This window comes from Balearica regulorum, chromosome 18 (assembly GCF_011004875.1).
Source record: "Balearica regulorum gibbericeps isolate bBalReg1 chromosome 18, bBalReg1.pri, whole genome shotgun sequence".
Lineage (NCBI taxonomy): Eukaryota > Metazoa > Chordata > Aves > Gruiformes > Gruidae > Balearica > Balearica regulorum.
Window position 1 is genome coordinate 6,609,440 of NC_046201.1, and position 22,349 is coordinate 6,631,788.

At 37.2% G+C, this 22,349-nt stretch overlaps 1 protein-coding gene across 8 annotated transcripts in view; it reads left to right on the forward strand.

Moving 5' to 3' along the window:
* The window catches only part of CA10 (carbonic anhydrase 10), a 203,577-nt gene that overhangs the window by 149,365 nt on the left and 31,863 nt on the right, over positions 1–22,349 (forward strand). For 7 of the 8 annotated variants that reach the window (XM_075770469.1, XM_075770468.1, XM_075770462.1 and 4 more), the window contains one exon: positions 7,962–8,147. The exons of the other annotated variant lie outside the window; for it this stretch is intronic. In XM_075770469.1, the coding sequence (XP_075626584.1) occupies positions 7,962–8,147 (186 nt within the window). The remainder of the gene's footprint in view (positions 1–7,961; positions 8,148–22,349) is intronic. 8 annotated transcript variants of the gene reach the window in all.

Here is a 22,349-nt window from a genome sequence, read left to right on the forward strand (position 1 = left end):
GCATTAAGTCTAGCTTAGAATGCCCGAAAACATCCTTTTTAAGCACTAGAGCATAACACAGGCACATGACACTTCAAAAATGAACTTGAGTTCTCTGCTAATAAACCAAAGTCACTCCAGAATTTACCACAGTAAAGACACATCTGTGTTTGCTGTTGAAGCACTAATAGTATTTATTTTAAAAAAAACTGACAGCGGTCTCAGCATGGAGACTGTGCCCCATTCTACATTCAACCACAAAGAACTTGACTTAATCCCTACACCATTTTACGTGGTTGAAGATACCTGTGATTATTGTTGCCTTTCTGCTAGGTAACTGCATGCAGAGGTCTCTTAAAGTCACATTGCAACATAACGTGTTTTCACACATTCCTCTTCCATGACTTCAGTTTGCCTGCAAATATTCAGGTTTCAAGATACTACAGAGCAGAAGATAATGAACACTGAGATCCAGTCTGCTTTCCTATAGCAAAGCATTCTTCATTATTTCTTTTTTCACTCCAAATAGTATGTAATGGATCCCTCCATGCAGACAGATCTCAGCATCAAGACCTATCCCCCACTTAAAGGCCTTACTGGTCCCTCAGGCTTTCAGCCAGCATTGGTGGAAGCAGATCCCTTGTCCAGACACAGAAGCCAGTTTTTCTGCTTGCCTATTTCAATAATTTGATTTTAATTTTTAAAAAATTCAGTGAAAGTTCCGGGATGAAATTCACCTACTACATATGGTTTAAATGCAATTGGAATATTTTTTATTAAGGAGAGCACAATTTCACTGTAAAGCTAGCATCAACACACACCAATTATTAATGCTAGACACCATAAACTTGGCTACATCTGCTTTAGACTTGATAATTACTAGCAAGCAAAAATCATTGCATTAATGGAGTAGTAGAAATACAGTAAAGCACTTTATTATCCCTAAAAGGCAGCATGTGGCATATAGACTCTGTGGGGTATTACCAGTGTCCTAGGAGCAGTTTCAATCGTTCACATCCTGTGGCATATAATTATCTCAGACTAACCATGACCCTGCGGGTCCTCTATTCAAATTATATTTTTTTACAGAATGGTGTATACATTATTGAAGCACATTATTTTGATCACTGAAAATTGACATATTGTGCTCATTAGCCAGTAAGCCAGAATACTTAATTTATGAGGTTTGCTCCAAGTTTTTTTACAGATCAGTCACTTAAGGGAAGTAAACAGGCAAAACTGCAGAGCAGTGAATGGGAAAGATTCTTTCTGAAAACGGTGCTTTAAAAAGCAAAAAAAAAGCGTCTCATGCCATATGCGGATACATAACACATTACATTAGGCAGGTAAATGGGTTAATTGGGCTCATTAACATCATTTCCTTCTTAAAACTTTTCAACTAAGAAGATGAAAAGATGATTTTAATCTTTACACTTCTCTTACATTTTACATTTTTCACACAGGCCTTTTTTAATCAAATATTGATGATGATGCCTGTAGTTCTTCAAAGCTCAGCAGTTATATTGCCGCTCCCTCCCAGTAAGTGCCACTGTATCAAAACTCTGGTATTTCCTTATCTTTAATTCTCCCCTCGACTTTTTTTTGTTTTTTCATAAACACAACATAAGATCTATTGGATTCTTGCCAGAAAAGGCACTCTGGGTATTTTGCTTATCTGATGGCTTTCAAGCAACCTGCTGAGCCTGCGCCCTCGAAACACTCCTTGTAGACTAGAAACCTGCTTGCCTGATGCAGCAGACCCCACAATTCTGTCCCCCAGCTGAAAACACTTCTCAATCTAAAGCCACAGATTACAGTCGTGTCACACAAAAAAGATTAGTTTTAATTTTCTTCCTGGCTGCGGAAGTCCCCGTGGTATATAGGTGAAAGCTATATGGGATGGGTCAACAGTGCTCTCTGCTGGCAGCAAGGAAAGCGTGCGGGAAACAGCAGGAATTTGCCTTAATATTACCTTCAAAAATAAAGCACGAAATACTTTGAATATGTATCTATATCTAAGGGCCTGAGACATTTATAGGCAAATCTACAGATGTAAAAATATTCATCAAATGCACTTAAATAAAATTGAATGCTCTGTAGAAAACAATTGTTTAAATACAATTAAAAAGTTCTTGTCTGTGTGCATGTGTCTATGTATGTACACGCACAGAGAATACTGCAGGACCAGCGAAGAGCTCTCAGAAGTTGGGAAAAAATCTATAGAACAATTGTCTCCTATTTGATTATATCAATCTCTTTAAGAGAAGACTTTAAAAAAAAGAATACCCTTTTTAAACAACTGTCAAATAACTTAGAATAACATCTCTGTAAAATCATTTTATTTTGCAGCTTGGGTCCCCTCTAACAACAGCTAGAAAATCAAGACAGCAGCATAAAACTTCTTTTAAAGCTAACTGGATGCCATAAGCACAATATGAAGAAAATAAATGTTCTTGTGTAGCCATTGCTTTGAAATAAAGGCGTATAATTCTGCTGCAGAGAACTAAGGAGTGTGCCTTAGGAGGTTACATTTGAAATTCTAGTTTGGTGCAATGCTTCGTCACTGTCCCTAAAGTCAGATTTCAAATCACAGACTTGCCCTGAAGTCTACGTAAACTCTGTTTGCAAACCCTGAAGCAGTCTCTGCTTTGCACAGAGAGAGATATAAGGTACTGACTACAGTACAATCAATTTAAATCAATGAGGACAGTATTTTATATCACAGAATATGGTCTGGTCAAGATACTGTGAACAACAATCCAAAAACATTTAAAAAAAGGAACTTGCTTGAGGGACTTGGAAAAACATGATTCAGTTTATCACTGCGCTTAGAAACTCAGGTTCAGGTGACCTGAGCTACAGAGTGAAATTTTGCATAGGATGATCTAAGTGTCAGGAAGAAAATAAAACAACCCGGCATTAATGTTGACTTACCCCAGTGAGCCAAAAGACAATTGCAGATTTATTTTTGCAATTTTTTAAGCACTTTGAGACTCCTAGATGGCAGATGCTAGGAACAGTTTAATTTTAGTGTTAATGTTTTAATGTTTCCATGGAGCACTTGTGCCTCCCTGAACCTGCTAGGGAGAGGAGTTGAGCAGAAAAGCAACTGCAGGTCCCTTTGGATCCATGCTGCGTGCACCAGGCCACCCACTGCTGTCACTACGTGGATATCGAAATGACATTGTGTGCCAATGTGGCATTGGTGGTTCAGGTGCTGTCAGCGGGGGAGGAAAGCCCTCCACTCCCTGAGCCTGCAGAGCTGCTTTCCTCTTCTGCTGGAATATAGGGCTCCAAGAGGAAAATATGGTAGCCAGGTGGCAGATGATAGAAACTTGATTATTGCAGGATATAAAACTGGGGCACTATGACACCTTCAAAACACTCTTCAATCCTTGGTGATGTGCTTCCCTACACAGTACTAGGCCTTCTTTGGACTGTATCTATTTTCACCCTAAAGAAAGGAACATCTAATATTGCAGATGAGATCCAAGGACACCACAGCCGCAGCCATACACAATTGATTTTCTTGCTTCCTTACATTCAGTGCTGCAGGTACTGATACAAGTTTAAAAATGTTCTGGGAACAAATCTTCAGACCTCTCTTACCTGAATAAATCCAAAATGCACTCTTTCGCTATTTTGTAAAGGCCCCTAGGAAGCAGCGAGCCTGTGCTACCCCTTGAAGAAAGGTGACAGTGAACTGCTAACGTAGCGTGGGAGTGAAAGGCAAAAGAATCCATCTCAGCTCCTTCTCCTTTCCTCTTGCATTCCCTGCTTACATTTCTAGCATGGCTTTGCCCTGAAACAGGCTTCTTTTTCTGTCACTTCCGCTCAGGATTTTGAAGGCTATTTTAACCAGACTAATGTAAAGATGTAGGCCACATAGGAAGTTCTGAAAAATACTTGGTTCAGGACTAGTGGAAGAAAAGAAAGAGAACAAGATATGCAGTTACCTAGGACACAACAAAAATGCTTCCACAAATGCAGGGTTAAAGAACATCATTAGGAAAAAGATGTTGCGGGATTGTTTGGGGTTTTTTTTTTCCTAATGGTCATAAGGGTCTGTAGAGTTTCAAGATAAACATGCATTGAAGAGTTTGTGTTTATTAGGTATGCATTTTTATTGACTTTGCTTGTGTTCCACTTTTCCAAGAGCAGAACTGGGACTTTTTTGTGATCATAGGACCAGCAGGTTATAACATAGATACCACATGAGTATTCAGACCTTACTTACAAACGTAGTATAGAATACATTAGCAGCATGTGCCTGTGTGGCTGTCTTGCATCAAGATAAAGAGAGAGAATAATGCTGCTGGGGAATTATGTGCGCAAAGCTCTGTGAAGCAAGAATTAAAATGAATGAGATTAAATAGAAAATAACTGCATCAGGAATATGTTAATAATTTAATTAAAGTCTACCAAAGTTGAACTATTCTGCAATTAAGGTTGAAGTCCATCAGCACGCTCTGTGCTACTGGGGATTTTGCCACAGGAAAATCACCTGTTTGAAAACCTTTCTTAAGGTATGAGGAAAAGGGGGTCAACTAAGAATGTGGTATGATCATTAAATCTGACAATGTTGGATTTCACCGTTTCTCAGACAAGCTTTTACTGACATTTTAATGTATGTTTTCTTTACTATAGTCTCATTTCTAGTGCATAAGATAAATGTGAATATTGATCCTTTTGAAAAACAGGAGGGCAAGATTTAGTGCTCTTTTTTTCCCCAAGCTTGTTTGCTATGTTTTCATCTTTATATAGAGTCAAACAGAAAAGCAGAACAAAAAGATTACTTAATAGCAGAGCAAGAAGCAACACAGACGCCATCACTGTGAAGGACTTAGCAACAAGGATTAGTCTGACACGTTATGGAAATAGTTATTTAGATCTTACCAGATTGTTTTATATTATCCTTTTAAACCACCCTATAACATTTTATCCAAGCCATAGAACAGTATTAAAAAAAATAAATACTATACTTTCTGGAGTAGCAGGTATTGTTGACTGTACCAGGCAGAGTCAACATCTTTCCCATAAAGCACCCGCCGTCTTTGTACTGGTTACCTTGTAGGAGAGTGTACAAAATACAGAAAATACCTCCTCGTTAAGTTCTGTGCCTGTGGTCTTTTACAAGACCACATGCAACTTTGCTTTCCACATAAAAAACCCAGTTTGATGTTCTAAAATGACAGTGCACCATCACTGTAAAGGCTCAGTACCATAAAATATGGAAAATCCTTCTTTTATCAGGAGGTTCACATTGTGGATAAGATCAGAACCTTCTTTTTCTCCCGTTGCAGTTAAAACTGCACATAATGAAAAGACAATGCATTGTTTTCTGCTGAAAAGAAGGGGAGGCCACTTCTTTTTCTTGCATTGTTTTTTGCATGACACTTTCCTACTGACTATAATGCATTTGTGGACTTCAAGCTTGCAAACAGAAGGTGATTGCACTTATGGGATACTATGTCCTACAACAGTAAATGGTTATACTTGAAATGCACATTTTTAAAGGTGATAAGATATTGGGTTTGTATAAGAACAGGCATTATCCTGAACTGCAATAAAGAATTCCACATAGCGTTACAGTGGTACTTCCCATAATCAAGCGCAGCCTACTATACACTCTCAGCAAGTCAGAAAGTCTCCAGAAACAAATAAAGAAAAGGTTCCTAAACATTTCAATCTTTCATTCAGATGTAATCTGAGTAGATGGCAAACATGACACTTCTATTCTTCTTGTAGTAATCAAATGCCCATAAAAGAAGTGTCCATTAAAAGTTGGGCAGTTTCTCTCAAGAAAAGGAATAGGCATGGGCACATCAGGTACAATTTAGTCCTGAATCTAAACTGGTCTGTGTGGCTGCTCTTCCCTCGGCCACATGCTCACAACAAGAGAACTAGTACTGCACTTAAACCTAAGGGGGCAGATGAAAGGGCAAGACCTTGCATTTTTCATATTGAAGATCTTGGATTTTGTCCTTCCTGGTGACAAGTCTACGTGCCCATGCAGGACACTTTTATAGTCTCACTTCAAGTGTTCCTCCCTCCCTGCAGGTTAGAAATGAGGCATGTCAGGTACTGCACTGCATTGCTGGTGTTCTTCATCTGCCGTTACGTAGGGAAGTTCTGCTTTAAAACAGTCAATACAATCTCATTACAAGCACTGCGTTTTTATGAGGGGGCAAATGAGACAGACAAACGTTCCTCCTGTTCATGAATTTGTCTCTCATCATTTCCCCTCTCTGCTCTGCAGAGAGTTATTTGATTCATATTAGGGGTTATTTGGGTGACTTTTACCTTGAGAGGGAAAATAATGGTAACCTAATTTGAGATTTGTACCAATTTAAGTAAGAAAATGAATTCTGAGTATTTTGCATAGTTGCTAAATGTAACCGGGTGTTCGGTGAAGCATGAGTTTCCAAATGTGAATAAGAGGCTTTAAACCATTTTCCCCTATTTGTTTTTAAACTACATTTGTTACTTATGATTAGCAATTTTATGTCATTCGTATGCAGCATAGTGAAACGGAATTCAATAAACTAACCTTCCTCCACCTATTAAACTTGGTATTTAATTATTATGCATGCAAAGTCAAGCAGAAAAACTAAGAAGCATTTATAAATAAGATCATTGTGGTTTATTTGCAATGAATAGAATATTTGTGTTTATTACTTTTCATAAGAAATTTATTACTGCTTATTTTGAAATGGAATAAACACAAAAAATAGAACATCTGTATCAAAATTTAAAAAACTACAACAATCTAAAGCTGTTTAATCTCTTCCATTTAGTTCTATTGCACAGTCTGTTCAGTGTAACTTTTTACAACATACTGTGCAAGAAAACAGGTCATTTAAACTCAGTAATTAGTATTACAGATAAAATGACACTGCAGCAATGTTAATTACTATAGTACTGATGTAGTGTAGGATATAATACATAATAGTAATGTCTTTAATTTTAAATTGAAGTGCAACAAAGCATATTATTGCTACACTTCCTCTTCTTAAAGTAAATGAATGTTATCCAAGTGTACTGTTTGTATCCGTGCAGAATGTTTTTAAATAAATCACAATTCTACTTTAACTCAAACTGGCATATTTCACTTTCTAATGGCATAAATTAAGAAATCTCTTGCTATAGGAACTTTTCCTACGACAGTGGAAATTATGACAGAATTATATTCCATATGAGAAATTTCCCCAATCATTTTCTTTTTCATTACAGCAGCTGTAAATCAGTTTGCAAATGAAGCACAACATTCAGTCATTTTAAAAATAAAGATGAATCTTGACAGGCGTTACAACTATTTGAGGTGTAATAGGAACTAGAAATCTGTAATCAAATTGTAATTAATTCTCTACTGCTATGGCTAAAATGTCTGGCAATTGTAAACATAAGATATTCATAACCAAACAAAGAGACTTGCAGAGGAGGACAATGAAAGTTTTTACGTGCGGCTCCAGTAGGAGCAGGGCTCCCTATTTATGAATAATGATATCTCTGCTTTTTGCAGCACCTTTACTTTTGGGTAACTTTGTTATAAATATTAAAAGAAAGAAAAATGAGTTAAATTTCAAATTTGTTCAAGTGTACTTAAATAATTTATGTCAGCTGAAATGTTCCTATTTTCAGTGCAGAAAGTTTGTAATGAAGCCATTATTCAGACCTTGCATAAAAAATATTCTAAAAGCCTACTTATTTAGAAGTACAATAATCCTATTCACTGTGTTAAACATGTGCCCCTGGCTAAAATATGTACATATGGATTTAGCAAAATATTTGAATATACAGCATAAGATTCAAAGCAGAAGTTGAAGTATAACCTAAGGTTGTGTATTTCATCTCACAATAAGATGTATTGCTACATTTAAATGAAGGTGTGCAAGGAGCTAAAGCTTGAAGTACATATAACTAGTTTCTAGGATTTACAAATTATTTTGAAAAAAAAAAATTTTCCCCTCCATTTTGTTTAGGTCAGTGGGACAATGTATAATACAGGGAGACATGTATCGCTACGATTAGACAAAGAGCATCTGGTCAACATCTCTGGAGGACCGATGACATATAGTCACCGCTTAGAGGAAATCCGGTTACACTTCGGAAGTGAAGACAGCCAGGGATCAGAGCACCTACTCAATGGACAGGCTTTCTCTGGGGAGGTATGTCAATGTATTTGAAGTTACAAATGAATCAGTATGAATTACTCACTTTCCATTTCTGCCTGAAGGTATTTGCAAACTAATTTGTACGCATAAAAATTGTTTCCCTTTATCCACTCTGAAAATCAGGGAATTGCTTTTTTTTTTATTCCCATGCACTGCAAATTGTGTGACTGATATCTGAAGATGAAACTGTTTTATTTATTGTATGCATAAACACACTATATTCTCCTATGTGCTACTTCCAAAGTAATCAAGTATCTCTTGATATCCCTAGTAAATGCAAATACAAGATTAACCACAAAGCAATACTGAAAGTGCTTCAAGTTCTTATAAAAGAGCTGCTTTTGCTGCTCACTGGCATGTAACACTTTACGTTGAGCATCATTCTGCCTTTAATTCAAGTAAAAATAAGGTGATACTTAATTTTAGAGGGGGTTCCACAGAAGTCTGTTGGTCTGCTCAAAAATACAATTAACTCCACAAGCAACCTCTGGCAGAATTGGTACTTGCTTTGTATTTTAAATACGGGTCTGTAATTGTCCCAGAAAAAAACATAATTTAATGATCCTGATAGCTATTGAAAGATAGCTTAGATCTCTTGCTGGATAAATATTCTAATCTCGTATATGGAATACTTTTTCAAGATATATAGTAAAGTTTGCAGACTTTCATGCAACTCTACTCCACAAGTCTTAAATAAAATAATGCTTCAGAATAACTGTATATTACTGTAGGGGTTGTGTTTAAAGATACTCAAGGTATCCTCTTACCATTTTTTCTGAAGACCAAAATGAATAGTTTTTCATAATAAAGCATTTATTTTCTTGGAGATGAATAATCAAATTACCATCTGTACTATCTATCACCAACTCTGGTGATGAGTCAGTTAATGCATGGCATTTTCTTTGGCACTGTGCAACAGCAGTTATTTAAGAGTAGGAAATTAATTGCAGAGTTGTCAAATGATGTTATTATAATTGATGGTAATCATTTGCTTTGTTTTATAAGCTACATAGATGTATAATATAGCCAGTGGCAGCTCTTCCATGAAATTATTCATGTCTTACACAGCTGACTTCTGGTTGCCTTCGTTAAATTCTGATAAGTGAACATATAATGTATTACTCCTTTAAGAGCTGAAAGCTAAATAGGCTGTAGTAAAGAAGGTCTTTGCTTTGCTAATCAGATTTACAGAAGAGCAATATTCAAACAAAAGCAAGTTGACTGAACCACAAAGCAAAAATCTGGTTGAAACATACCACTGCACTTGACATGATGTATCAGCATCCTTTTAGACATTTTTAAGAGTTTTTAAGTTATAAATTCATGAGTCATAGACTATAACAAAAGTTAAATTGTAGAGCATTGTTTTGCAATACTTAACTAGGCTTTTCTAGTTTTGAAAGTAGGAGGTTTTAAGTACTATTAATATTTTGTATTTGCTAACAGAGACCTCAAGTTTTTCTTAATAAAAGTAGAAGACCTAGCTAAGTGGAAACCGCTGTCAGTCAGTCAGTCACGCACAGCTGGGTCCAGAGTATATGCAGGATTCATTTAGTTATGAGAATTCCTCCTGCAGTGAATAGGAAGAGATTAGCATCTTCAGAGGATGACCATTCCTGATAGCCAGAGACGCACCACTTGGGACAGGACAAATCACTCTGTGGAGATGCATCTCCCTTGACAACAGAGCAGAGACAAACAACAAGCCAAGTAGCTTAGACTAAACACCACCTTTTCAGATGGCAAGATGAATTCTGTCCTTTGAGGATGGGCTTTTCAAAGTTTCAGATAGCTGTTTTGGGCAGCTGGACAGGTAAGTTCCAATAAGGTCAAGTATTAATTACTAATTTGAATCTGCATCTACACAGTTAAGTCTTATTTATAGAACACATACTGTTTCCAAAGTACAAGCACAGATTCAAATCAATTGTGCTGAATAGCATGGCTGCAAATTTTCAGTGAAGGACGGCAGCTGATGGTATTCTTAGAATATACATCCACCCATACAAGTGCTGTCTGTATAAATAAGTGTTTTTCGATAAGCTTTCAGCACTGGAAGATGTAATGTCTACAGCTTCCAGCAACTACAGTAAGAAAACTGCAGACAAGCTAGCTGACTTTATGATAGAGTCCATGTCTTTATAATGTAACGTATGCTTTCAAGACTGTTGCTGCTAATTACTATCACTTCTGCATTGGATAATGCTGTCAGAGGAGATGGGATAAAGAAAAATAACTGCATAAGTGCATTAGTTTAATTTAGCTAGTTCAGGTAAGAATAGAATGAATATTTGCTGGCTTGGCTCTAGCGGGTGCAGGTAATGAGAAAAATCATTGCAGGATGACACTATTTGACTGCTATTTGCATGCTAACTCCCATGACGCAGCCTTGTTACTGCTGCTGTTCTTCGTGTTGGACAAACCCACTATGGGTTTTACTGAAACATCTATTTTGCTGTGGAAGCAATTCCCACTTGCGATGAAGTACCCAAGAAGTGTGATCCATTCCAGTACATCACAGTCAGCTCATTCCTACTCATCCTGCCCTCCACTCCTATCCATGTTTGATCCCCTCATTTTCACCGAGGTCTCCAACGCATGCTAAAGTCAGCACATTGCAGAGAGAGAAGGGGAACCTGGGGAGAGGTCAGAGGAGAGAGCAGTACCTCCTCCTCACAGCACTGGCAAACTATTAGATTGGCTCAGACCTAAATTAAATCCAAGTACAGACAAGGCAGAAGCTTTTAAACAGTCCCAACATATCTTGAATCAGCTGCAATGTTCTTTACGCATCTGGAAATCCCACCTAAGATCCATACTATGCAAGAAATTTGTTCTTAGGGACATTTTTGCCTAGTGAAGATGTTCTGCAAGTGGGCACACGCTCAGAACAAGCTAGAGAGCACTGGAGTGGTACCATGGCATGAAAAACAATCTAGAAATAGCAAATTGCTTCAAAATGTACTGTGGTCTGAATGACATCAAGAGGCTTGTAATTTCCAGGCTTAAACATTTAACTAGGTATTAAAGGCTGTCAGGAGATCTCTACAATAACCTGGTTACCTTTTAGCCCCTAATTATCACTTTATTAGGCAGAATAACTGAACTAATGTTTAAATAGTTTGAGTGTAAGGGCTTTAAAACTATGTATCAGATTATCATCAAAATGTTTGGCACTGCTAATGTGGAAAGGCAGGCAAGCTTTGGGATACTTAAATAAATCGAGCATTTACTTGTCCCTCTGACACATACTTGAGTGTGTTTAATTCCCTACTCTTTGCATAAGCATCCTACTGCATTGTAATGCTTAAAAGAAAATCTTGGCTCAACCAAAGTCCCCAACTAAGACACCAATCATTTGTGTCTGCTGCCTGTCTCTATGCAAAACAGGTTTTAATGCTTCAGAGTCTGTATCATTTAATGAAAAAGACCATCTTCCTTTCAGACGGCAGCAGTACAAAATACAGCAGAATTTACCAGAGTGCTGTTGTTCAGGCACTGTCTATCTTGTTAAAATAAAAAGGCAGCAATCCCCAAAAGGTTCGTAGTGAAAATGAGGCCCTTTAACTTTACCATGTGGTAAAGTCATAAAAACCCATACCGATTTTTTTTCCTAACCAGAAAAATGAAAAATGTGCTGCAGGAGACCTCCAACCACTTTATGGCTGCATACAGTAGTAGCCTTATCGATGTAAAGGCTGAAAGTCAAGGAGCTTAATTATTTGGGGTTATGCACTTCTCACAAACTCAATAGCTGGAGACTTTCCAACAAGAGATCGTAGTCCACAACACAGGGAAAAAAATCTCTGTCCACCAAGTCACCCTTCAGAAACCCATTAGCAGAGATTATAAGCACACAATTATTTCATCCGCTACATAAGAAGTAAAATGAAAGCCAGAATACTGTCTAAATAAATGAATACATGTTGCAAGCTTTACACACAGTTTAGAACTGAAATTTACTTTTGCTGCTGCTAAAAGCCACTAAGAAAACCAAGTAAAATACAAGAAAATGTGAATCAAAGGGAGAGGCTGAAAATTCTGAAATACCAGCCTTCTCCTACTACTGCAATTTCTTTAGCTGCAGGCATATTCTATAGGAGTGGGGAAGTTCAAGTGATAGTAAAGGATTACTTATCAGAGAGATCAGCATTGCAAATCCAACTTTTGATATTTTTAGAAGCAGGACTGTCAGATAGACAGCCTATGAGAAGCATCTGGCCAGCTGGAATAATTTAATCCAGCCTGCTGCAGAATTAGAGTAGTCTAAATTGTTAAGTCAGTAACAGTGGATCTGTCACCGAGACCTTCTGTACACCTTTGACTTGCCTGTGTGGTTCCAAATAGCCTCCCCAAAAATCCTAATGTTGGTATTGTTTATACCAAAAAAAGCCCCAAACAAATAACAAAAAAACCAACCAAAAAACCTTTACTGGAATAAAGTACTGTATATGTACTATGACTTATGTTGGCAAAACAGAAGTAGTCATGGCCAATTAGCACATCAGAAGAAACAGCAAGTACAGGCCAACTCTATATTCTGTTGTTTGTTACAAGCCATTTACATCTCCTTTAATTTGATAAGGCCCCTATCTTCTTCCCCAAAATTTCACCACCTAGAAGGTGAACATTCAGTTGCGCCTCCCAGATGACATTTGGCTCAGGACTCTGCCTCCTTTTCTAACCTACGGGTCAGTTCTGCACAAAAGCCCTGTTTTCTCCACACAATTTCCTACACTTACCCAATATTTAGATTCCTCTGCCAGGTCTGTTTTTTCTGTTTGGTTCTCTGTAGGAAGCCTCACTGATGTGAGGATTTGTGAGTCTTCATCAAATTGTGCTAGCACATAGTCCTTCCTCTTTGTCAGGAAAGGAGCATTAAATCAGCTAGTGATGTCCCTGAGCAGAGAGGACAGGAATGTCCTGCTGCTTCATAACTACAGGTGGTTATGCCACCGCAGCAGAGCTAGCTGTAAGCCTACCTACCCCTACTACACCTCGTAATGCTGGCACTCCTGCCAACAGCTTGCAGAAGGAAGTTTGAAATTCAGATCTGTCAGTTGCCACAGGCCATCTGTATTACATTTTGGAGACTTTATTGGAAATGATGCAGGTCATTTTTAAGTATTTCAGCCAGAAGATAAGTTTGCTGTACTCCGGTGCTTATTAATGTTGAAAAATAAGCCTCCAAGGAAAGTACCAGATGAGGGAACACATGTCTAATGGAAGGGTGGTTTAGTAAAATCTCTATAACCTTCAGATTAATGTTCAGCTTCAGAGGAGAAAGTCAATAGGATAATGAATTAAATTGCTATAGGAACAGAATATAAATCAGGAAGAGGTGGTGGTATTGTCATCACTACAGTATAAGGAGACTATTCACATGAGTAATTCAAAATCAGTGGGAGAAGAATATGTGTATTAGTTGCAAGAATGCACCTCTGTCTACCCTGAAGATTACAGGTGGTTTCACCCAAAATTTTATAAAATATTCATATCCATAAAAAGCAGAGTTAAAGTCCGAATGACACTAATTCATCAACACATGCTTACTCTGTTTTTCTAAAGCAAAATCAATTTTATATTTATAAACCATTTATATTAAATGGGTTTTTATTGCTAGTTAATATAAAAGAAAATAGGATTGAACAATATATTAGCACAAATTGAGGAATTTTCACACCTGACTGTGGTCTGCTAATTTAAGAGCTCTGAATCATCCAACGGAAATTCCTTTCCACCCTCTATTGACTTCACAAGGAAATTAGGCTCTAACAGAGATGTGGTTTAGCAGCAGGCTGCCTGGTCTGTCTCCCCTCTAAAACTACATGGAGAGGAAATGGCTGCCTGTCCCTCTGGACAGCAGAGCTTGTCTGATTTAAAAGCATGGTCCATAGGAAAAAAAAATAAGAAGCATGGTCCAAGGAAGAACAGTGCTAAGATAACCTAGACAGCAAAGCTTGCAGGGAGGCATACTGGAAACCTATGTTATTTTAGCAAGTGAAACTCATCAAAAACATTTTTAAAATGTTCCCAAAATACTTCCCAAAGAAAAATGACATGATAAATCAAGATGCTAAGCAAAAGTTTTGTTGACTAAAGAGTTATCAAGGTGCTAAGTCTAATGCACTTACCGTACCTGAAACCAGCAATAAAATAGTAGGTGACCGTAGAACGGCATAAATGGAACAGGAAGATGAAAGCTAATGCTCCGATTTACTGTGTATTTTTCTGTCAGATATGGATCGTATTGTTCCAGAACCACTGCATGAAGTAATACACAATAATTAACCATAGTCTGTCTGTACAAAAATGTAATTTAGATTACATAGCCTGTTAAACTGTTGGACTGTGGCCTCCCTTCCAGGACTGTAGCTGAGAGCAAGCAGAAGCCAGAGGAGCAGATCAAAACGCTCTGAGACTCCTGGGCAGAGCAGAAAACCTCACCAGCCCTTAAACTCCCTGTAAAACTGCAACATTTAAACAAGCCTTCAACACATTACAAATACATCCTACATAGCTGCTATCTGCTCTGGTAGGAAGAGGAGCCACACTGCCTCTCTGCTCTGCGGAGTCCAGGTAGCTTCAGTGCAGCCCCGCTCCTGCAGTCCTGCGAGTTGCCTCGGCACCAGCCTTCTGCCTCAAAGGGAACAGTTTCAATGCAAGTGAAGGACAGAAAAGTTTGGGGCACATAGCAATCGAACAAGTAAACTTATCCCCCCAGTGGCTACGTAGCAATATATAAAGGGATAAGCTACAAGATATAAAATACCTGCAGGTTTCATGAGCTAGTGCAAATAATTTCCCAAAAACTAATACTGAAAATCTGAATGCTAGGTTTTATTTCCCAGATACCTCATATTATTTTGTTCTGACCCTTGTGTACTTATATTTCTTAAACGTTTCAAAGCATCCTAGTTACACATGTTTAACTGTTACTTTGTTGATGGATAAGAAACAAGTCTGCAGATAAAAATGCAAACTAGTACCCAATTCCATTTACTTGATTTTCATGTTCCATTAGATTTTTGTGGGAGACTTTCAGCATTATATACACTTACATGAATTATGGACAGAATTGTGGGGAGAGAGAACAGAGAGCACCTTGAAACCAAAAGCTGAAAATGGGTGGAAAGCCAGCCATTAACTGAACCATCTAAGCATCCACAGCTATGCGGCAGTAATAACAATTTTAAAGTACCAGTCAGAATAATGTGTTGACATCCAGATATTTTGTAAGCAGCAAATGGGCAATATTTAAAATGCAGTTGGCATTTCTTATTGAGGAAGCTTCTCCTTTTGAACTACGCTGTTGGAAACCATGAGAAAGATGACTTTCCAGGAACATGGAACAGAATTTTTTGTGGTGTATTTTACATCAAAATGCAGTAAACTTCCTTTAGCACACTGGCTGTGTGCTAAAAATGCATCTTAATCCTTAGTGACCTCCAAAAGCAGTTTCATCTTTAACACTTTTGAAGTAGAATAGTTGACTTTAAACTTATGTTCCTTCCCGTATTTTTTTGGCTAGACAGTCATCTTCAAGTCATGGGTAATATATGCTTGTTAAATAACAAATCCCAAAACTCAATAGCCAGGACAAGTTATAGAGTCAAGGGAAGGTGTAGCAACTATAAATCATTGATTGTAAATATATAAATAGAAAAAATACACAGTGAGTAAAACTCATTTTTTGTATGAATGGCTGCATTGCTAGGCAGTGCCAGTATACTCTTGTAGTCATGGTCTTACATTTAAAACTGCTGTAGTCATACTGCCATTTTTAAAGGAAAATTAGATTCTAGAAATAGCCTGTTTTATCCTTCCCTTAGGAAAAAACCTTAATTACACAAATCAAGTTATGTAATGTCCAAACTTTATATCAGCAATAAAGAATTTTACTTCATGTATAATCAGCTTCTGATACCGTAAATACCATTCACATTAGTTTTTTCACCTTTCTAAAACTGGATTAGCAATGGAAATACAAATGAGGCTTTTGATTTATTTTTTTGCAAGGGACAAATTTACAGTTCATACTATAGGTCTAAGCATGCATTTTACGGTAGCACAGATAAAACTGGAAAAGTTTAATGGTTTTATTTGGAGCAAATTGTAATAGGATGTTTCTCTTGGTGTGTAAACCACTGAAGTTTAGTTATTGCACCAAGAGGGAATCAGGATTGGACCTAGATACAGCTATGGCTCTTCATAGAATACAAACTAAGAAAAAGATGGGGGGAAGAATTACGTATTTAATTCTTTTAGTAGAAAGACTAACAATAACATATAATTGAAAGGAACAGTCATTTAATTTTATAATCCCAAACAATCATTAGATACCATCTGGAGTTTGAATGATGCTTTAGAACAAGTGTTTAACACTTCCAAAATTTGAGACTAAATTTCAGGTACCCAAGAAGTATTTCGATCTTTGTTTCAGGCTTGCACTGTTTCATTTTATCAGATTAGTGAGGTATTTGGGTAGCCATTGCAAGTGAAAAATTACAGTTCACTGTCACATCAAATAAATGAAGGACCTTTTCAGAAGTATTTTAGTACGTCGTCATTTTGATTATTTAGACCTGGTAAAATTGCCCCCCAAAAAATTGCATTCTTTCTGGAATAATTGAATACATTAATATTTCAGACAACAAAGGATACAGAGATCACCTGGTTTCTATACGTTATTAACTGATTTCTAGAAAGCATTGTTAAATATTTAAGTATTTGAAAAATTTGTATATAATGTTTAAGCGAGTTATTATTAAAGCAGTGAATGAAAGGCTGTGGAAGTTAGGGTGCCAGCTGCTACATGGCATTGAAGTTCTCTTCGTTATTTCCACTGATGTGCAATAGGACTTCTACTCTGAAGTCAGTTAAAGCAAGAATCAGAAATGTTTCTGCAAATGTTTGCTTATCTATCACCTAAGTCTGAAAGCATCCAAATTCCCTAGATTACTCAATGTTTTACTGAAGCATGTTATTCTTCCTGGATTCTGCAGAGGAAATTCTAGGCACTCGATAGAAGGAGCTCCATTTCTGGGGCCCAGTATTTTTTGCTTCTGTATATTGCCTTCTGGACAGTTTGTGATACAAGCTCCATAGATACTGTCTGCTATAGACCAAAATTTAAGAAACCATACAGGCAGATTTTTAGAGTTGGGTTGTTTAGGTTTTTTTTCTTCTTTTTCATTATCTACACATATGTGGGTGTTCCGTGCCAAAAAAACTTCCCTTCTTTAGAAACTACTTTTCTGAATCTTTCAGACCTATTCATCTATTAGCAGAACTGTAGGAGCTCTCCAAGCAAATTGCAAGCTCTATAACAATGTCAGCTTATATTAATGTAGCATGTGACACAGCAAAATATCTGCTGCATGGAATAATAAATATTGAATTTCTTAGATACTGAGTGAAACAGATCCCTTTAATAATAAATATATTTTTGCACATGTTTACTTTTCAGTTACCAACTGTTCTCTTTTTTTGGGGGGGAGGGAGAAGTGGAAGAGAGTGTCAATGTACTGAGAGCACAGTCTGTCACAGACTATAATCTAAATCCCTTTGGTGCCTCAATTTTAAAATCCAGCATCATAAAGCAATAAGGTAGAGTTTTTCTGCTTAGAGTAGCAGCTGCAGGATTTGCTCTTTTAAACCACTGGGACATTAAAACATTCAGCACTCTAAACCTCCTGTGTCACTTATGAAGTATTCATTTTGCCTCATTCCAAATTATTATCATTTGCTTGGGGTGACTTTACTTACTACAGGATGATTCTTCTTTTTAATTAAAGAGTAATTTACCTCTGCAGCCAAAAAACTAAGTTCATTTTTAAATGGGTTTTATGTTACTTGGTAATGAATTTTCCATTACACTTCTTATAAATTTTAAACTTTTTTCCCCAAATATATTTGATGTAACATTCCAGAGAAAGGAGGACTCAGACTAACTTCTTATATACAAGCTCTTGCAGCTATTATGGACAACCACAAAAGAAAATAAAAAAGCAAGCATATGTGAATTTTTATTATCTTTGCAATTTACCATAACAATAATAATAAAAAAAAAAAAAACAGTGAGCAATTACTGTAAACATTACCCTGGACAAAACTCTCATGAAGGCAATGGACTTTTATCTGAGGTAAAACTCTATGATTTGTTATTTATATACTAACCGTCGACATCAGACTACAAAAAAAGCGTAATACCCTTTTAGCCCAGTCTCTCTCAACTGAAATTGCCAGTGCACTGGAGGATGAATGCTGGCAATCAGATCATAAACACGAGGATCCAGAGTTAATAACAGACGAGACACAACACTTTCAAAACACTGATCCATCACCAGCAAATACAGTGAAGTTCCTCAGGCATTTGTACCTTTGGTGCTGAGCACTCACACAGCCACCTATGTCTTGATTGCAACAACTTGTTTAATGCCTACGTGGAGTCAAAAGCAAATGTGACCCTGATTTTCAGTAGTCTAAACTTATTTGTAAGGCCTTCTTGCAGGAGGCAGGAGTTCCTGGCTCATACCCGTATCCAAATCAGGCAAAGGAGGCAGCCAAGATGGTGTGAAAGGTCTTCACATCCTATGTGGATGCTCTGGTCACTGTGACTTGGGACCTGAATGCTGGGGGGGACCACATCCTCCTCAGACTGAATTAGCCCACGAGGAGCTCTAGCCCAGAAGTCTCCCTCCTCCCTGATAATAATTACTGTTTTCTGGTACATGGTGGCAGCTGTGAACCCTTACCATTAGCTCTCTAACCTTCAGTTTATTTCTTTAGCTTCAGCTACTCCTTTGTTAGGTCTTTGTCCCTTACCTTATGTTTAATAGTTTCTTATGAGGCACTTCAATGTCTTAGTAAAAAGCCAACTAAATCACGTCAATTCTAGCTGCCTTTTTATTTTCAGGGAGCACTGTGAGGTTGCAAAGTTACAGTTTTCATTTAGCATATTGACTTGACCTTCCACCGTGACTGTAGACCTTTCCTTAATTAAAAGCACACAGGCATATGCTGCCTCCCAGAAAGTCAAAATACTTTAAATTTGAGGTGTTTTATTTTAACCATCTAGGTAATTGATACTTTCAATAAAGACTGACAAGGAAATACTTCTAAATCTTGTTTTCTTTAGACAAAATTGTGATAAATAATGGATTAGGATATTTTACAAACAATAAAGGGAAGCAAACAAGTTTTTGTTATCATTTCATAAGCATGTCTTTCTAAAATTATTACAATTAGATCCATTTCTCAGGCATACCTACCTTTAAAATAGCATGTGAGTGATAGTAGGTGCAATAGCATCAGTGTTAACACTGTGGAGAATTAGAATTGACAAGGTTAAACCACATTTCTTCCAAGTTCATTTTCTTGCTATTTATGTTTTAATATCTCACCTTTATCTGCACTCTTATCTCTGTATAAACTAACTGGACATTACTGCACACACCTGCCAAGATTTGCTGGATTAAAACTCAGTAAAAATTAATTCATTTTATTCAGTGACTTTTCAGTAGTCTGGTGGGTTTTTTTTAATCTAACTGCCATGAAAACATTTTCTAACTGACTATTTGCCATAGGCACATTAGAAAAGCACCATATACAAGTTATTACTCTGCAAGTTCTATCAAAGGCAAAGAGAGTTCTGGATTTTAGCTAGAAAGGGCAAGTCCATTACTGTCCATCTCTTCCCATCATCTCTAATTTTATTTACTCTTTCTTATCAAAATACAAACATGCTCCTGCCATCTAGTCCGTGGAAATTCTGCTAATAACAGAATCAGTTGGTAACACAGTCTTAATCTGCTTAACCTTCAGTATAGGACTGGTCAGAAACAGCTGTCACATTCTCTCAAATGCATAATTCCTATGAATAAAAATTAGATTTTTTTTTATTTTTCAAGGCATATTCAATGTGAACAGTATACATCTGGCATATTTTGTCACGTGAATTTTTGCTCTTTTCACCTTTAGCAATTTTTTCCCTGTTTTCTCTATAAATCTAAGCACAAAGTGGTCAAGGACTGAGATATCAATCCCATACAATTATCTCCAAGCCAGCTTGATACTTTGAAGTCCATGTCCAAAGCACAGCATGCAGGTATGGTCCAGAGAGGCCCATCATTTTTCATGCTTATACAGGACTTAATCTTACAGTGTCCATGACTGGAGGAGCTCAGCCACCCAGTTCTCATTACCTGCTGCTTTTTTCCTTCATACCATGTAAGTTTGAAATACCCTGATGAGGTTGTGTAGATGTGAATGCAGTATGTTTCACTGCACTAAAATTCATTACATAAAGCAGTAGAGGAACATGGCTTTCAAACTGTGGTTCTGCTAAATTCTCCAGAAGCAGCAAGAAACAAATCTTTATCCTTTTTTTGCTTTTTTCCTTTTTGAGAGAACAAAAATGCTTATGGTATTATGCATTAATGATGAATTAGCATACTTGACTGAAATAAGGAATTCTGATTCAGAAAAGGATAAAAGACTACTTAGTACTAAGTGCACTACTATCAAGTGCTTTGAGAGAAGACGGGTTAGTGTTCATTACTTGCTTTCTTCACATGAAAAACAGGGAAGGGTCAATAAAATATCATTAAAAATATGCTAGCAATAAAAGCATAATTGAAAATACATAAAGTATTTGGAGAACAATCCATCATGGGTGAAACCTAAAGCCCTCTTTACCACACACACATTCCTTTAGCAGGACATGCCTACACTTCAAAGACAGAAACTAAGAATCAAAGAGACAGTCAGTGCTCTGGTCCCAGTCCTGCATATTGTGAAATTACTTTGTGGCTTTGGGGTTTGTGGATTGTTTCTAAAGAATATTGTGGCATTGACCTGTGGAGCCAGTTTTACCCAAAACACAGATTACTACACCAAGATTGCACCAGCCAAGCTAGATTGTGGCACATTTGGTTCCCTTTTTACCTTCAGAGCAGTGGTCGCAGATATTTCCCGTGCGGTGGCTAATGGACCAACTCGGGAGAATTGCTGTGGTTTTAAACGGTACAATCCATCCCTGACCACTCCTGCTTTAGGCATGATTAGTGCCATAAAAGAGGTATCAGACAAAAATATTTCCATGCACATGCAAGGCCGCCAATTACAGCCTAACCCTAAGAGTTGTGGTTTAAGGCAGAGTTCTCTACAGGATTCTTAAAGCTCCTGTGCTCTAGGTACCTAGATTGTCCCTTTGACAATCTACCCGTACCCACAAACAAAACTTTATACACACTTAGAGTCCTGCTGAGGGGAGGGACATCACAGAAAAACCAGTAAATTACTGTAAGGTAAGCTAGAGTGATGAAGACATCGGGTCTCCAGGCTCTTGGCTACATCACAAGACAAACCCGCAGGAAATCAGGGAGATTTCTGATAGCCTCTACTTGTGTTTCAGCAAAATTTCTTTGAAATCAAGTTCCCTCCACAACGTACTTTGGTTTTGACATGTAAGCATTTTTCAGCAAAACCCTGTTTCAGCAAAAAAAAAAAATCCCAACTAGTTCTGCTTATGATTAGTGTAAGGCCTTATTCTGTGTGAAGCCCAAGGGTGTGTTCAGTTAAGAGGATTTTCACTGTTTGATTTGTAGCTTAGAGCCTCCCTATCTGCTGTTCCTAAGTCATAAAAGGCACAATAGAGGAACTGTTCTTCCTCCTAACTGGTAGAGCTATTTCCCTGGGGCAGTTAATTAGGGAAAAAAAAAATTACCCTTATTCTTCTAGATTCTAATGAATGTCTGTCTGTTTCATTCTCATAGGATTTTCTTTTAGAAATCCAGGAAAATGATGAAAGGAAATATGACAGGGTTAAAAAAAAAAAAAAATCAGTATCTGAAGTTCCAAAAGCCTTTTTTCCTGTGGCCTATTTGAAAATACATACCTACTTTTTAGACATACTCAGTACTGAAGATGAATACTTCAAAGAAAGTTGGAAATCTTTTGTTAGAACTCTGAGCTTTCAGGTAGCACATTTGGGGTTTATCCCCACAAATCTTCATTAACAGCCCCATTGAAATCAGTGAAACTGTGGGTATGCCAACAAATGTAAAGTAAGGTAGGATGTTACTGTCAGGAGCACAATACAGTGGGTCACAATACAAGGAAAGCAGGAAGCAAACCCTGAGATTTAAAATATTTAATTCCATCTAAATTTAAAATATTTAAATCCATCTAAAT